The sequence below is a fragment of the Monopterus albus genome, unplaced genomic scaffold, assembly GCF_001952655.1.
Source record: "Monopterus albus unplaced genomic scaffold, M_albus_1.0 scaffold2.1, whole genome shotgun sequence".
NCBI lineage: Eukaryota > Metazoa > Chordata > Actinopteri > Synbranchiformes > Synbranchidae > Monopterus > Monopterus albus.
Genome location: NW_018127882.1, coordinates 3,379,346 through 3,397,474, shown reverse-complemented (window position 1 = coordinate 3,397,474; position 18,129 = coordinate 3,379,346). Strand labels below are relative to the sequence as shown.

The following is an 18,129-nucleotide window of genomic DNA, read 5'->3' as shown; positions in this document are numbered from 1 at the left end:
ATCAGCCACTTTTGAAAAATTAGCACTTTCATGTGGCACACATTAACGCGGGGACCTAACCTCTGCAATGCAGTGTCAGGATGGGTTAGCATGAAAAGGAGGACGCACACCCAAAGGGGCATGCGTGTGGAGCACACACATCCATTCTTTCTCTCTGCCTCTTTGTCTTCATGTTCATTTCCCACACCTCTCTTGCACTCAAAGACAGACGCACACCACACAGACACAGCCATTGTAAAGCTGTGAGACATGGTAGTGGACAGATAAATGGATTTTGCCCACAGGCATTTTCAATTATGGCATAGAACCATAAGAGCATGAACAAATGACAATAAAGACAATTACGGAGGAGCAGTTGATTCTACAACACTAATATATCAACTTTTCAAAGTGTTTTCAAATGCCATTATCACTATAAAGTTCATTAGTGTTTAAGTGGACAAAGCATGTAACAGAAAGAGGGGTCTCCAGGGAGAATGGTGGGGGATAGCTTACCTTCACAAACACTAGTCCTCTCATTGTCTTCAGCAGTAAAGCAGCTCCCATGGATACCACGTAAATCGTTGAATAATACCGAATGTGAGGGTTGAGTCTCATGCTGCTGCTTGCCATCGTATCATTCACCAAGATTAATGATGTGTTCTGAGGGCAGATGGAGCAACAAATTACAAAGACTGAGAAAAAAAGAAAACTATTTTTTTCCTCATGTAGGAATTTTGCCTCTAATGAAATGGAGAAAAGTGCACTGTGGCATATAGAAAGTACATGAAAATCTGTCAGTTCAATGATGTTTACTATTCCAAGCACATTTCACAGTAGCAGCCACTGCCTGCTTAGCTGCACATCAGTTTCTTCACTGCCTGTGCTTGTTTTTAATTACGTTTACTGTGGTGTGTTACTTTTTAATCATGTAGATTCAAATTTATGCTCTGTTGGCTGCCACAGTTCACTGAATTACAGTATTTTTTTTGGGGGGGGATACACAAAAAAGATGGGCATCTATTATACTTAAGCAGAATTGACTCTAAACTCACCCCACTGCCCTGCCTGATCCAATGGCTCAGCCACCAGTTACTGAAGGCTGTGCTGCCTGTGGTGGAAAGGAAGAGGAAGATGTTGATGATGAAGACAACTGGTCCTCCTGCTGCTTGGATGTAGGCACCATACACAGACCAGGAGACTGCACCAGAGCCTTTCTCTTCAGCTTTCATCAGTTGTTCTAAATAAGATGCAAGAAATGAAATGAGAAAGAAAGCAACAAAATAACAAAGACATAAATTGTGGATCATTTTTGAAGAAAAACATTCAGCATTTGCTTGTGGAAAGAGGCAGTGTCTCTGACCTCCTTTCTTGCTTTCCACCTTTGGCCCAACCTTGGTAACATCAACGACGCCATCAGCCTCGTCTGCACATAACCTCTGCTGTTTGTCTTTTATATTCTCTTTCACCACATTCTAAAAAATGCAAGGAGGAATTTGAGCTCTGAAACACGCCGCCACAAATCACAGCAACTGTAACAACAACACCCTGCAAGTCATTTAAACAGAAATATTGTTGACAGGCTCTTTAGCTGCTCACCAGTAAATCAATGCACAAATAAATAATGAAAGACATGCATTAACATTTCCCAACTACTGGGTCTGCCTTTCTCGAATCATGAATTATTCAGCTTATAATGTTCAGTGTTATTGTGTAGTGGAGGCAAAGATGCCTTATTCAGAAAAGCTGGCCTGGTGCCTCATGTGCCTCTGGCCTTACCTCGTGTTGCATATTTCTGAATAGGGTGGCATAGTCACGCTCTTTACCCATTAGCTGTGCATGGGTTCCGTGCTCGGCAATCTGCCCGTCCTTCATGAGAATAATGTCGTCACACTCAGACAGATACTAAAACATAAAAAGTTTTTTTTTAAAGCTACAATTTGATGCTGCAGACATTTGGAGCTTCAAACTTTATTCCGCTAATCAAGGTTGTTTTTAAAAATACTTGTTTTTCAGTCATGTTTCACAGTGATGACACATTCTGAAAAAAATTTGGCATCATTACAAATTCACCTGCAGCTGGTGGGTCACAAAGAGCACTGTCTTGCCTTTGGTGGCAGCCCTGATAGCTTTATGGAAGACATGGGAAGCCACACAAGCATCAATGGCGCTGAGAGGATCATCCAAAAGAAGTATGGGCCGCTGACTGTAGAGAGCACGAGCCAGGCTCACTCTCTGACGCTGCCCTCCACTCAGGTTGGCCCCTCTCTCACCAATCTAGAAAGAGAAAGTAAAACAAATACACAAACAAAAAAGATACAAAAAACTCCTCTCTTGCAGTTGCACTAGATTTGATGCATAAACTGAAACTGCTGTGCATGTTAGTTCAGAAAACAAAAGTTTGCAGAACTAAGCACAAAGATATACTGAGGATTGAGTAAAAACATTTCTAAAGATACCTCTGTCCTGTCTCCATATGGGAGCTCTGCAAGATCTGGGAGAAGACAGCAGGCTTCTAAGACTGTGTTGTATCTGATGAGGAAACAATTAAGAACAAATAATCTTTTTTAGCTTTTATTCTGGATACACTTTGTTTGTGTTGTAATTAGTTTTGTTCTAGTTTGTGGAACTGGGATAAATGTAGCCTGTAGGTTGTTAATATTACAACAGTTTTGCACAAAAGCCTGCAGACTTGAACAGAATGAATCTCACTTTTCTTGGTCATACTCTTTTCCGAACAGAATGTTCTCCTTGAGCGAGTCATTGAGGATCCAGGCTTGTTGAGAGACATAAGCAAAGCCGCCGCTGGCAGCTACGTTACCTCCTAACAGGGTCATCTGTAACACAAAAACACAAGGTCGGAAGCAGAAAAACACTTATAATGTTCCCATGCCTTTCCTTGTAGGTAACAGCATGTGTGGATGAAAAAAACCTAAAGCTGTCCTTGTCTGTGCCTGTCTGAAGGGGAAACTTAAATTGAGCAATCTAGTTGAGCTGAATCTCACCTGCCCCAGCAGAGCCGACAGGAGAGAGCTCTTTCCACTCCCAACACCTCCACAGATCCCAACCAGTGAACCCTAGAAAGGGAAGAAACAGAAACAACAGAATTAAATGACACGGGCAAATGTTTGTCCAGTTGTTTAAATAAAACACCCCACTTAATGTATATGCTGTTACCTTCTTAATGCGGAGATCAATGCGATGCAGGGTCTTGTGCAGCGGAGGTCGTAAGCTTTGAGTTGAGGAGATGGTGCTGTGTGGACTCTCCTGTTCCATATTTGTGAGGAGACTTTGTGCGTTACAGCCTTCATTGTTTTCTTTCCCATCCTCTGTGGAAATGTACAGGCTAAGTTTCTCCCTGCGCAGCACACAATTCATCCCTCCCTGCTTCTTGGGAGGCAGGTTAGGTTTTGCAACAGGAGCCCGAGCAATTTCCCAAACTAGTGTGGCATCCTGAAATTCTACAGCATTGCTAGGATCATCCATTTTGACCAGAACAACCTGTCTGTCATCCATCATGAAGAGTCTCTGTGAAAACAAACACAACGGGTTACTTTACACAACACTTGACCTCAAGCTCTGTGATGCCAGCTTGACAAAATGCCAAACAATCACATGCTTGCAGTACCTACCTGACTTCTGTTTTTATTTTTGTGCATGACTAAAATACATTTATACAAAATGATATACCACACTTGTTATTATGCTATGTCATGAGGTAGTGGATGCCAATATCTCAAGCCTTTTGGTGCATCCTTGGCAGAAATGCTTGCTTAAGCCTAGCTGGCTCTGTGAAACCATCTCTCACTAACATACGACTTTTACCTTGTGTATGGAATATGATATGTGGAAAACATCAGTATGTGGTGAGGCTAAATGTGTTTTTGATGTCAGTAGGAGCACCTTTTTATTGGCTCTGGGAAGTGAAAACGTGATATTCCCACTGATATACAGTTTCCACATTCTCTGTTTTGATCTGCTGACCTCTATAAAAAGTATGGACACTTTGCAAGTGAGTTGTTAATGTACAATATGCTTTGACAATGTTGGAAACCATTTTTGTGCTACATCACAGTGAACCCTCAAACAACTATATTTCTCACCTGAAATCTCTGGACTGCCACAGCACCCTCTGACAGTGCCCTCACAGCCAGGGGTGTGACTTTCAGGGCAAAGGTCATGGCGTTAAAAACTGCAACCACAGTGAAAGCCTAGGACAGGGTGTGTAGAGATGGATAAAGGTGTTATTTTAATTGTCTTTCCTGACTGCAAAGTTATTTAATTTGTTTGGTCCAATACATGACAACAGAGAACAAAGCGTGCAGGAAAGAACACACAAACTGAAAACAATCTTCCTCAAACCTGTCTCCAGTGAAGATGAGGGAATCGCAAATGGAAACATATATGCAATTGATATGGTGACTGTAGGTGCTATATAAAATACCTCCGCTGCATTAAGGTCGTAGCCCAAAGCCATGTGGAGGGTGAAAGTGCACACACTAGCTATCACCACAACAATGGGGGCCACACCCACTGTGAAGCTCTGGACAACCCCAGCTTTCTCCAGTGTTCTTCTCTCTTCTGAGCGCACCTCTGTTGACGTGATAAGAAATAGGCAGATGATGAGGCAGAGCGAGCGAGAGAGAAAAAAGTATGAGCTAAGTGCGTGACTCCCAAAGGGATCTCCAGTAAACATTCAATCAAGAGCAATAGTAAGATTCACTAACCAAAGTGCATTGAGTGGACAGAAACAGGTATAAGAGGGAGGACAAGGGCCCTGCATTCATACATGGTATGTAAGGGATTTCAATGCCTAAATCCTGCCCCCTTCCTTCATGTTTGTATCTCCCAAATGCACACACAAGCTGCTTTGTTAACCCTGTTCAGTGGGTGGAAACCCTGGAACAAAACGCATCCTTAATTCAGCCCCAGCAGCATGTTTCATACACACAGTATGAAATATGACAACTCCCTTCTCCCGGTGCACATTATTCCCCATGAGATTCCCTTTGGATGTTTCTGTGTGAATTACAAATTACTCTAAAAAAAGACACTGTGATCTTCAATTTAACAACAACAGTAATTGAAGAGTATGGCACAGTAACTCTTAAAACTCATTGTCCATTAAGCTGACTGCCAATTAATTATCATTTTAATAGGTAATCAAAAGGCAGCAGTGAAAACGAGTCCTACTTGGCCATTTGGAGCATGATTAAAAGTAGAAAATGATCCCCAGCTACCACCCACAGCAAAGGCCTCATGAGAAAAGGCCATCGATAATTCATGGGTAAGCAGAGCAGCCTCGACGGTCATTTGAGGTATCATAAGGCCCCTAAAACCATGAAAATTAACCTTGAAGCCGTGGGATTCAAAATGGCCTTGATTACAGACGACGGCACACGAAAACGCTTAAACCGAGCAAGCTAATGAAAATGGATTTAAGGTCAAGGTTATCTGGCCAGTTCACTAAGAAGAGGAGTCTAATTTCAGAAGACAAACTAACCATTTAGTTTCTAATTTACAACAATGACAGGTGCTCAAATGAGGTGAGTCTGTATTCTGAGCAAGTTGGGAACAAAAAGGCTAATAAAGAAACACAATAGCATGACGTTTGCAGCTCTAGAAAACCACAAACTACAAACGGGAAATGAGCAGGGCGTTATGATATCGCAGAGCCATTTAGCAACATGATGGCTACTCACTGTGAATATTCTGTGCAAAAGCATCTTCCCAACAATACATCTTGATGAACTTTATCCAGCCCAAGATCTCATTCATCAGCCTCACGCGCCGGTCAGTTGCCACCACGCACTTCTTGCGGAAATACGCCGTCAGCCTTGATGCAAGCATCTGTCCAGACCGGAGCAGAGGAAATGATAATAAGAGAAATAAGTGGCAGAGGAGGAAATGAAAGCAGACACAATCACATTAGCTGTGCTGCAGGCTTGTCCAGGGGACCAGAGTGATAAATGCCTTTCACATAAATAACAGGGTCTCAGGTTGTCAGGCTCTGGCTTTGACTGAGTGTAATTTGAAGTGTAACAACTACAAGATGACAAGAGATTGATAACCAAAGAGTTGAAAGGTGCATTTGAAAAGTGCTCTGTGTTCTTTAATAGCCTAAATTTAAGTTAAAGATTTTAAAGCTCATAAAATAATAAAGCAACATCTTCTAAATGGATGAAATCGCATGTCATAGCCATCAAATGTAGGATCATAACTTCAGAAAAGCTTTAGGAAATACTCACTAACTTGCTTGTTACCGTTATAATGAGTTACTTGGTTGGAGACTCATAGGGATTTCGTACCATAACAGGGTAGATGATGATGAAAATGGCTGACCCCAGCAGAGCACTGGGGCCCAGGAAGTATGCGGTGTAAGACAGACCCAGTATTCCCACCAAAGGCCCCCCGGCCAGCAGGGAGCCCAGCGACACAGCATCATACAGGCGCTGGCCATCACTGGAGCACATGTTAATCAACTAGATAGAGAGAGACAGCAATTCACATTACAAATTTCATGAAATAGCTTCATTACGCTAACACTTTTTTTTTTTTTTACTGAGACCTCAGTATTAAGACTGTAAAGGTAATTTTACACATTTATTTGCCCTTCCTTCTACATTGCTGGACAATGATTCTTCTAAAGCTGTGTAATGACTAATCTTAGACAGCCTCCCTTCTCTCGGGTTATGGGATTTGTCAAGATTTACACAAGAATGGTCTAAGAGCAGAAATTAAATCCATCTCATTCATCTGTGTGTGGTGCCCTGGTAACTGTGGCATAGTGAGGGGTGGTTTAGCTCATTTGTGATGGGTCCCCACCAGGGTTATGTTATCTACCTCGCCTGGACTGATGTCCTTAGTGCTGCGCAGGCGGAGGATCTTGTGGAAGGCAAAAGTAAGAGCTGCCCCGCGGAGGCGCGCTGCAGTGCGGAAGTTGAGGGCCCACATGAGCATCAGAGACCAGGAGCGCATCAGTTCGATGAGGAATATCCCGGCCACCAGACACAGGCCGTAATACATACGGCTCTCTGCGTTCTGCGCGTACTCAAGCAGAGCTCGAATCAGTAGGGCCTGGGGAAGAAGAGGGAGAAAGGGCACAAAGTGGAAAAGGATCAGCAAAAACTCAGCAACAAAACAAAAATGAGCAGAGAAAGAAACACAGAAAGAAAGCAGGAACACTGAGGAGACAAAATGGGACAGAAGAGGAACAGAACAAAATTATGAAAAGGAAAAGGTATGATTTAAGAATACAGACAAGCAGGACAAGGAGAACACGAATGAGAAAAAACGATAAGATGAAAGAGAATATTTTAAATGAATAAATTAAAGACCATATGAGTAAAATACACATATAAAACTGAAGAGAATGGTTACACAGACAGGTCATCAACTTGAGGGCTTGACATGGCAGAGAAGACCAGCAACATTTAGTGATTAGGTCATGAAAAATAAGATAGGGAACCGATAAAGCACAGACAGAGAATATGTACAACACTGCTTTGTCAGCAAGGGCACTAAACAGACAGGAACGTGAGGCAAACAAGCTGCTGTGTAAGAGCCAAACACTGTTAATGCTATTAGCAGCGGCAGGCAAATATTGTACATGTAACATGACACCAAAACAAACAGCTCTGAGCACGATGAACAATGGAACCAACTGTGTAATATCAGAGACGGGAACTCCAAACATAGTTAACCTTCAGTGTAAGGTGGTCACTTTGAACCTCTTTGTTGCTTGAAGTTCATCTAAGCATTTTTGGAAGGTGATCTAGAGTCAAACGTGCACATTTCTAGAGAAAAGTGTGACTGGGTACAAACCAGCCAATGCATGGTATTAATGTGGCTTTCACTATCTGAGTCTTTTTAATCTCCATTCATTTAAATTTCCAGACCAGCGTATAATGGGATAAAGTGATTCTGAGAAAATACCCCAGCACTTGGGATTCCAAACCAGCAACCATGCTGAAAGACACATTAGCCAAATCAGCAAAATATAAAGTCAGTGGAGGATTTACTCACAGGCCCAACAAAGCCTGCCACCATTGTGAGAAGCAGGGAAAAGATGGCCACCAGCATGCGGGTTTGGCAGAACCTCCAGAATACTCTCCTCAGAGATGCCCCATCTCGCCCTCGTCTTTTCAGCTCGTCGTGCCACAAAGATTCGAGCCTGCAACCAGAAACCAAGATTACAAAATAACGATGAGATATACGAACTCACAGCTCAACCAAACATCATTACATTGTTGCTGAACTTACTTTAAGGAATGGTGTGTCTCAAAAACTGTGCTCATTTTCCACACATGAATGTTATGCAAAGTGCCAACAGAGTAGCAATTAACTACATGTAAAAGTTGGCATATTTAAGGGGCAAAAATTTTAATGAAAAGATGGATGCTATGCATTGTTCTTTAAATTAAGTTGATTCAAAACTGTACCATCGCACTTGCAATTTATTCTAAAGCCTTTAGCACAATGCAGCAGGTGGTCACTGCAGTTACAAATTGCACAAGTAAAATGAAGGCAGCTAGGCTAATGTAAATGTGACCTACAGTATAAAATCATGAGTGATGCATTGCATAACTAGAGGAAGGTAGTACCAAAGATGTTAAAATGTGCTTATGTACTTTAATTGCTGTAATGCCCCTTGAAGAGGGTAAAACATCTTGTTGGCCAAATGTATCATGGCTAATGACTCTATAAAGCAGCAGCAGAGCAGATGCAGAAGGTAATTTACGCTGTAATGACTTTATTAAAAATGTATCACAGACAGACAGAACATGAAACCAACTAGACTCTCACACAGCCTGATAATTACTACCTGAAGTCAAATGGTATTGAATCTAAGAAACTACAGTTAATTGCAGCCCAGTAGCTGGACAGAGCACTGCTTGAGCGATTGGTATGGGACCTCTGTGTGAGCAGTACATTTTGTGTTGCTGAATCCCATCAGTGGAACAAGCAAAAAAAAAAAAAGGTAGACAGTGTACTGAGAGAACAGCAAAAAACAAAGCTTTCCATATTAAAGCTACAGTGTGTAACTAAAGGTAGCACTAGCATCAAACTCCAAATCAACCCGCCCTGCCCCACTGTGCACTCCTGTGACCTGCTACGCTCCACCCAGCTCTTCAGATATTTATTCTTGTGAAATTACAATAATTGAGAATACAACGAAATTTACTGATCAAGCAGAAATAACTGAAAATCTCTGATTAGTTAGAGAAGTCAAACCCACTCCAAACCTTTTAGAAGCTAATATCTGTGCACTGCTGCCAGTATGGTTCAGTGAGTCTGGGTCACAGGAGGCTGCGACAGCATCTCTCCACATTAAGACAAGTTTTGGAGCAGATTTCTGCAATAAAAATATTTGAAAAAGTTACATGCTGTAGCTTTAATTTGTACAAAACAGTGTGGGATCTAAAGAGGAATGATTTTCTTGTAAAGATGACAGAAATGTTCCTAACATGCTGACAGAGTGTGTTGGCCGGGCCATCACAGCCAAGGTTCACACCTCACTGAGCACCAACAAGTGTCAACTCTCCCAGGGCAGTTTTCCCATTCCCCCTCTCGCCATTGTCTCTGCTCTGGATCGGGGCTGCATAACTGATCTTGCTATTTAAACACAAAGTAAAGCCCTTCCGTCGCCAGTGACTCTGCAACACTCATGCATACCATCGCCCACCCGTGCCAGTGCTGCTTCCTTTATACGTACAGTATGTGCTGTTATACACAAAGTGGCAGCAGCAGCAACACTAAACCTCCAGGTCCTGAGCCAGAGCCTTTAAACAGAAGTCATTTACAACCCACACAGCTGTCACCAGATAAAAGAGCGAAGTTCCTCAAATAGTCGCCCTCCTGTAAACTGCCAAGTCATGGCACCATGAATCGGCACCACATGAGTAATGGGAGAAGCATTGGTTTTCTTTTAAGTGAGCAGTAAAAACTAAATGCGCCCTAATAAGCTTATTGTAAGTCTCTATTGTTCATCCACAGTGTTTGTGCATTACTACACAGTGCTTCTCAATCTGTGGTTTGGCAGGCAGACGGTGACTCTGATCTCATGGGCTGCTCCGGCTTGGCTGTAGTTGAGGACAGCTAATGAATGTGACAGGGACACACAGTGCATCACAGGCAGAGGAGTTAATGATGTAACCACACAAGTCAAGCAAGTCTGACTGTAATATCTAATCCCTGCTATTCTTGGCAACCCCTCAAACCAGCACAGTGTTCCTGTATTATAAAGAAAAGACTGGCTGTTCATCCAGTAAGTCGCCACATACAAAATCCTAAACAGTTGTTTGCATGGGACTGAATTACATCTTTATGGCTGCACAGTTCTTGGACTACTGAGAATGTAGCCTTGGATTTACACCTGTTACTGTTGACAGTATGTTTGATAAGATTTATCACCACATTCATCTGGCTTGTGTAAAGGACAGGAAAAGCAAATAAGGTCTCTCAATATTTATTTAAGAAAAGAAACAACCCCATTGACTGTTCAACTTAATATGCTCTGATAAAACAAGCACCACTGGGTACAACCTTTCTAAGAAGGATGATTTTTTGCAACTAGGCAACTGACCATTGGACCAGAAAGTCCCAGGATCACTACATGTTAATTAGTTAAATGATAACTATGGACATTTGCCAAACTTAGTTACAGTATATATGAAATTTGGTTGGTTAGTATTAACTAAGCTTGTGACTTGAGACCAAGAGGTACAAAGAGTCAAAAGTTAGTTTTGAGAGCTTAAGTCATATAGTTCATACTGTGTTCAAATGAAAAGCAACTTAATCGAGTAGCACAACCTAAGTGACACACAAAAACCTGGGATGAAGCAGTATTTTATCATGACTGCTAACTGATCTTTGGGTGTCTGGACTTATTATGAAGACACCGTGTGTAGTCTGCAGTTTGCAGTGTACTTGAAGAATATGGCTGATAATATTCTATACTCTCCTGAATATCAATAAATCTCATGAACAAATTTTATGTTAGGTCTGTCTCCCACAGGTTTTTGACTTCTCCAGCCGGTCAGAGGCTCTCAGCCTCATATGAACTGGCTCCTTTAAAAAAACATGGCACAAATATGCAGTGATATTTAAAAAAAAAGGCACCAATGTCAGTCCAATGTCCACTCAATTATTAAAAAAGCCCAGCAGAGGATGTACTCCCTGCACCAGCTCAGGAAGTTCAACCTGCCTCAGGAGCTGCTGATCCAGAACCATTATGTGAAATCATGGAGTCTCTTCTCCAGACATCTATTAGCCTGGTTTGGTTCGGCCACGACACTAGACACGTACAGACTACAGCAGGCAGCCAGGATTGCAGAAACGATCACTGGTGCAGATCTGCCCACCATTCAAATCTTGTACATTTCCAGAGTGAGGACATAGAAAGTCACTGAGGACCTGGGTTGTTATCGCATGCTAAAACAAAAACCAACATGAAAACTATTTGCAACATGTTCATAAATTGAAATAAAATAAATTACCTGAAAAAAAACAACAACTGTCACTAAAAAACAAACTAAAATAAAATAAGACAAGACAAATGTTGCTAGTGTTTTGTACAGTGTTTCATTCAAGACAGTGGGTAACCCAAAACTCTGTAACTGTACCCTACAAGCTTTAGATGCAGATTTAGCGCCATAACCTAAACTTAGACCTTATCACGTGAAGGAGTGACATCATGATGCCAGAAATAAAAAGTGGGAGCCCTGTATGGGACTGTTTTGATCTTAACAGCTAAAACAACACAGTTTCTTTCCACACGCAATCATTCAGATAAAGCATTAAGGAGCAACATCCACCCTAACTGCAAATTATATTCAGATTAGTTTTAAACTGATGCAACAACATGTAGCTATCATCCCTCACTTGTCCATAATAAATTCAAGCAGGCTGTATAAACTTTATAAAAACATAAATTCATGCACATATTGTGCATACCCATCCACTGGATGTACAGAAAGTAACTTACATTATCCATTCAAAACACTCCAAGCATTCTTCCATACATTGAACCACTTGTGTTACTGTTTACAACTTGCAGAACTTGAAAGTCTCAAGTTCTGCTATATCCAAGTCGGATGTAGCCACTGTCAGTTGTTGTTTCTGATCCATTCAGGCAGGTCTCCCGAACATAGCTATAGGTACAGTGTAAAACTGCAAGTACATTCGGTGCCACTGAAAACCCAAATTCTTTGCATGTGAAAAACATCTGGCAAGATTTCCTAAAACAGCTGGGCACTGCTGTTTTTAGAAATCATCACACCATCAAGAGTAAATAGCGCAGATGTTGCGGACCGTTTTCAGTCGCCAGTCTTGTATGACAACAGATGAAAATTAGCCTCATTGGCTAACACCGTCTCATTTACATTTACTGGCTCATTTACAGTTTCTTCTGCATTTTTGCTGATTAATGAGCACTGTCCCTGCCAAATATATTAAGTACATGAAAAATTAATTGAAAACATGCTCATGGTTGGTGCACAATTTCCATGACTCACATGGACAAGCTGCAGTGCTCATGTTCATTGTAATGAAACGTCACCCGGTGCAACGGTGCGGCTCATTAATTATTTCTAATAGTTTCTGGACAACAATGGAATAAAATATATCGGGCTTTGGCTAGAGACAACAGAAAAAAATTCATGACTGGTTTTGGTCTTTTCATGAAATTTGTTGACAATATAAACAATGTATTTACTGGGAGCTGGCAAAAACAAGGTAAGTTGGGGTCAACAGGTGGCCTACAGCATGGATTTGCCCTGTGGATCCACTCCTAAAAATCCCCTTTAGCCTTTAGTCCATTTGTCAAATTCACCCATAAAAAAAAAAAAGTGTGCATTTTGACAACTCACAAATTATTCTCATGTGACAGCCTCACCTTTAGACAAACCCTTTTAATGCCAGGTCTCATCCCAGGCATAGTTTTCTGGGAATACTGAGTGTTAAAATCAAACACCAATAGGTCAGTGTCAGCAGGCAAACCTCAGCAGTGTAACAGTGACCTCACCTTTGGCAGTTGATTTCAGAGACTTCGTGGCAAGACAGTCCCCACACATCATCTACAGACAAGCCGGACTTCTTGTAGGCTTTCAGTGCCAGTGGGGAGAGCCAGTGCTGAGTCAAAAATGAGAAGAAGCCAGCATTATCAACTGGGTGCTGGTGCCTGGAATAGAAAGGAAGACGTGGAAATGGGTGAGATGTCTAAAAGTGCAGACACACACACAGGTGCTATGCTGGGGGAGCAGGCACTCATCAGCCACTGAGAGCTAAGCGGCGCCTTTGCTCGACAGAGTCGACTGAAAGGTGAATCATGCCTACAGTGTTTGAATAGTAATTTGCATGCCACTCATAAAATCTGAGAGAGAAAAGTTTAGGGGCAGTTTATCAGCTGGCATATGTTCAAAAAGGGTGCTGTCTGTTTTGGGGGATAAGTTCCCATCCCTTATCATGGCCTCCTGCTACTCCCTAGCAATCAACACGAGACAGTGTGTAAACAACACCAACATGAACTTTGTCTTTAAATAAGTATCTATCTGCCTAAAACCCTGTCTGTTTACTTTTATCCGGCCCACTGTCAGAGAGTCACCACATGAGCTTAGATATAATTTTGTTTACTTTTGAGTTATCCTGAAGGGCTTTAAAAGCTGCAGGCTTTGCCGGTAGCGTCCTCGTCTCTTTGGCCCCCTCTCGACCGATGCTTCTGCTTCCTCTTTCTCCAGCTCTGATAGGGGTATTGGGGACGGCGGTGGGAGGCTCTCCACCTGCCCGGCTGCTTCAAGGGCATCAGGGAACATAGTAGACCCTCTGGGGGAGAGAACAGCAAAACCAAATTAAATTGCAAATAACTTTCAGATCTTCGACAACAACAACCTGAACATATGCAGCTGCAGATTTTTACTTCTTGGAACATGGTGGCGCTTCTGCAGAGAAAAATCTTTATTTCCAATTCATCTAGTTTTTTTTTTTTTTTTTTTTTTTAGAAACAGTGGAAAATTATTCAAAAAGCTCTTACAGACAAATGAACTGAAATAATCATTGAAAATTAGTGTGGCAACAAACAATTATTTTTAGAACTGTGTGAATGCCTCAGCCCTGGCCTTCGCCGTGTGAGGGCCTAAACCACCAACAGCAGTAGAATTGGCTGGGTAATCTTTTGTTTTCTTTGTTGACGTGTGTAGTTTTAAGTTGTAGTGAAGGTTAGTTATTCTTTGACACTGGACATACATAATAGTGATGGATCATACTGTGCCGATGCTTCGACGCGTGAGGAGCAGCAGATATAAAGCCCAAGGAATCGCACACAATTCGTGGGTAGTGTTGGAGTTGTGAGAGTTCTCGAGGTAAGTATTTTCAATAAGAGGAACAAATACTGTTTTTAAATAAAAATGAATAATGTGTCCCCTTACATCAGTTGCACAAGCACCTTCACTGCCCTTCTCTGTTCACAAGCACCTCTTCCTTGTTAACACTGCCACAGTTTGAAAACATACATGACTTTCTCAGCTACTGATGTAAAGGAGGAGGTTCACTTTGGTATGTGGAACACCAATTAGAGTTTATCAGTCAAGAAAGTCTTATGCACGCAATTTACAAACAAGCACAAACACGTTACTAAGGGGAGACAAAAACACATGGTTTGAATGGGTTATTATCTTGTGCTCACAAGAGAAAAATGTCATTATTCCCACGCCCAAACTGTGGCAAGACAGCTTTGAGAGTATCACATACAGTTAAAATGACATCTGCCTGTCTTACAGTCTTTGACCAGCAGGGGGTGTGTGAGCACATGAAGCCTCCAGAAATGAACCCTTGTGCAAACCAACTGGCAGGAAGGCTTCAATACTTCAGGAAGCTTCATCTCGTCATCACTGCACAATTGATCACTGAGGCATGCACGTTTGATTAATATGTGTAATTTTTTTCTTAAGTTACTGTGTTTCCTGGTCCATGGATGGGGGGGCAGTTCTGACAAAAGTTGGTTTTTGTTGTGGTATCGGACAGTTCAGTTTGCTGTATTTTGAGTTTCTTTATCTTCTGTTGACCTCTTTTAGGGCCCAGTTTGGTTGATATTGATGCTGTTTGTATTTTTCCGTACTTTTGGGTTAATAAAAAGCCCATTGTTTTGGAACTTTAGAAGCTGTGTCCTCTGCCTTACTGTTTGGTCCCTGACAAACTGATTCTCTTGATTAAGCAATTATATTTCCATTGTTATTATAAACTATTATTAGTGAAATATGCCCATCAACATTTTCAAAGAGCTCAAGGTGACGTTTATTCTGATCAAATGGCCCAAAACCAAAACATATTATTCACAGTTATATAAGATAAGCAAAACTTAACACTTGTATGGATGCAACTAGTCATTTTTTTGGCATTGCTGCTTGAAAATTGATTTAATATTTGAAATGACTGCTGTTTCATTTTGCATTTGTCGACTAGTTGATTAATTGCTAATCATTTCTGTTCTATTAAAAAAAACATCTTTATAAAATGTAAACTCCAAATATTTATTGTATGGATGCTGAATCAGCATCCATACTATGTCTTCCAATTATTTCTTTATTAATATTATTCTTCCGTACATTTTTTGGCACTTAACTACTTCAGCATACTTTCAGCTAGAAACGCAATTCAGGTATCAAAATGTTCGGCTTTTTCAGGACATGCACGGATGTATACAACTTTTTGGTAAATTTTATACTATTTGACATATTCACCTTTATTCTGAAAATTTTTTCCCCAATCAAATGAATGGGAAAATTCTAATTCAGCAAACTTTCAGCTATTTCAGCTATCAAAATGTTCAGCTCTTCAAGGACATTCATAGTACTATTCAGAAGTTTTCTAAACTTCATACATTTTAAATATTTAGCTTTATTTTGAAAATCTTGCCCCATTCAAATGAATTGGAAAATTCAACTTCAGCATAATTTCAGCTATCAAAATGTTCAGCTCTTCAAGGACATTCATAGTACTATTCAGAAGTTTTCTAAACTTCATACATTTTAAATATTTAGCTTTATTTTGAAAATCTTGCCCCATTCAAATGAATTGGAAAATTCAACTTCAGCATAATTTCAGCTATCAAAATGTTCAGCTCTTCAAGGACATTCATACTACTATTCCGAACTTTCCTAAACTTCATACATTTTAAATATTCAGCTTTATTTTGAAAATCATGCCCCATTCAAATGAATGGGAAAATTCTACTTCAGCATGCTTTCAGCTAGCAAAAGCATTCAGGTGTCAAAATATTCAGCATTTTCAGGGCGATCTTTCAGCACTCAGCATCCATACGCATTTTCTTTAGAAAATGCAATTTTCTAGTTTTAAACAATTTTTTAATGCTTCAGTTGTTTTTTCTTCAAGAAAAACACTCAATCTGACATATTAAGATAACCTCTTAGTGGGAAAATGGATCAATACAACACTGCAACCAGCACTGTGTTCCTTACCCTATTAGAGAGCAGTGTTTTGCTGAATCACTTTCTACACAGATAGACGTATTAAAAAAAATCACCTTGTTCAGAGGTCATGACCTTTCTCTGGTAAACAACTAAAGTACTCATCTATTTAAAGACAGCCTGCCAGCAGTCCAGGGGTCTGCCAAGATGTCCATACACTGTTACCGATCCCTACCATAGCAAAGCTCTGTGACAAGGTCAGCCAGACTCTACATGAGGTGCAGGCTGCCTGTTATGCCAGTTATGAGACTGGATGCAGACAGCAGGAGCACAAACAGGGTCACATAACAGACACAGAGAAACAGACTGCAACAAATAGTTAATGTTAATATAAAAGTGCAACTGGAACTAAACTCTTGGGTTAATAAAAAGCAACATTTTGTCTCCTTCTGCTGCCCTCGTGCCTTTATCATGTGAAGTTTATCACATGGCTGTGAACTTCTCAGAGCTTTCTTTAAAGAAAGACCATCTGCCATCCATTACAGTCAAGAACCTGGTAGTCCTGCATTACAATAACTGCCTAAATAAAATGAACCCAACTAAAAACGGCTCCTTAGATTAACAAATTAATAAGGTGCTTAGGTATGAACTTGTTAAGAAGCCCAAACCAACCCGTCGCAATGTTAACTGGCACAAAATAATCCACAGAATAAGAGCTTACATACCAATGCATGCAAGACAAAGCCATGAGAAAGCAATACTAGAAATTAGGGACAAAGTTATAGTTATGATACACAAATATGTTAACTACAACTGCTATTGTAATGTCTAAGTTTTGAACGGTTTGTTTGCTGTGTTTTTAGCTGACTTTACATGTTTCCAAAACAATAAAAAGATCATCAGCACTGCTCCTGTAAGCAAACCAGCTTCAAAAAGGTCAAAGAACATAAGATATAGATTTTACTTCCCACCACTTCTGTCTTACACAGCCATCACTTCAGTGACAAATACTTTCTGCTAGAAAAACTGCGTAATTGCGTAGCTAGTTTGAGTAATCATTGTCAGTTACAGTTGGTCATCACCATGACAATAATTCAGTATTACAACGATTACTATCAGCACATGAGTTGTAGTTTTGCAGTGGAGTGGTAATTGGTAAAATCACCTATTTTAGCTCACTTAGTTTTTCATTAACAATACACTTACATTGCTGGGTCACCTTAGTAGCAGTACCGATGTCAGATGCTGTGTTTATGAGCAGGAAACGCAGCTGAACATGGTGTCTCCTGTAAGTTTGGTCATTAAACCTAAACTTTTTTTTCTACATCCACACGGACACGTCTTCTTCAGCTGCGGAGCGGGGATTTGATCACAAAGTACGGGGAAAAAAACTTGGTAAACCAGACGCCTCACGCGTATTCAGTGCGTGCCGCTTCTCCCCGCCAGCGACGACCGACAACCTAAGGGGAGAGGAAATCCCGAGGCGATTCTGACGTCATAGCGGCTCCGCCAACCGGCGACGGTGCGGCGCAGTCACCGTGGCAACGCCAGTAATAACGAGGAAGTTGATGCTCGAGACAGGGGGCGGGGCCTCTGGTTACTAAAGAAGGACCAACACGTAAAGCACTTATACAAGGAGGAAGCAGCTTTGTATCCTCCAGTGAAGGAGACATGCATTCTACTCGTTTAAAGACTTATCAACACATCACAATTACGATTAAAACGACAG

At 41.0% G+C, this 18,129-nt stretch overlaps 1 protein-coding gene across 2 annotated transcripts in view; it reads right to left on the bottom strand.

Moving 5' to 3' along the window:
- LOC109956950 (multidrug resistance-associated protein 5) overlaps window positions 1–17,896 on the bottom strand; it is a 26,833-nt gene extending 8,937 nt beyond the window's left edge. Inside the window, exons 1-18 of one of the 2 annotated variants that reach the window (XM_020594472.1) lie at window positions 17,607–17,896; window positions 13,612–13,800; window positions 13,004–13,159; window positions 8,005–8,152; window positions 6,823–7,056; window positions 6,288–6,461; window positions 5,682–5,829; window positions 4,424–4,572; window positions 4,083–4,190; window positions 3,157–3,507; window positions 2,985–3,056; window positions 2,692–2,816; window positions 2,439–2,511; window positions 2,053–2,256; window positions 1,759–1,848; window positions 1,343–1,454; window positions 1,035–1,219; window positions 496–642 (exon numbers count right to left, since the gene is read on the bottom strand). In XM_020594472.1, the coding sequence (XP_020450128.1) occupies window positions 496–642; window positions 1,035–1,219; window positions 1,343–1,454; window positions 1,759–1,848; window positions 2,053–2,256; window positions 2,439–2,511; window positions 2,692–2,816; window positions 2,985–3,056; window positions 3,157–3,507; window positions 4,083–4,190; window positions 4,424–4,572; window positions 5,682–5,829; window positions 6,288–6,461; window positions 6,823–7,056; window positions 8,005–8,152; window positions 13,004–13,159; window positions 13,612–13,790 (2,655 nt within the window). In that variant the 5' untranslated portion in view covers window positions 13,791–13,800; window positions 17,607–17,896. Of the gene's footprint in view, window positions 1–495; window positions 643–1,034; window positions 1,220–1,342; window positions 1,455–1,758; window positions 1,885–2,052; window positions 2,257–2,438; window positions 2,512–2,691; window positions 2,817–2,984; window positions 3,057–3,156; window positions 3,508–4,082; window positions 4,191–4,423; window positions 4,573–5,681; window positions 5,830–6,287; window positions 6,462–6,822; window positions 7,057–8,004; window positions 8,153–13,003; window positions 13,160–13,611; window positions 13,801–17,606 lie in introns of both variants that reach the window. The other variant, XM_020594465.1, reaches the window with a different exon arrangement.
- Between the last annotated feature and the right edge of the window lie 233 nt (window positions 17,897–18,129).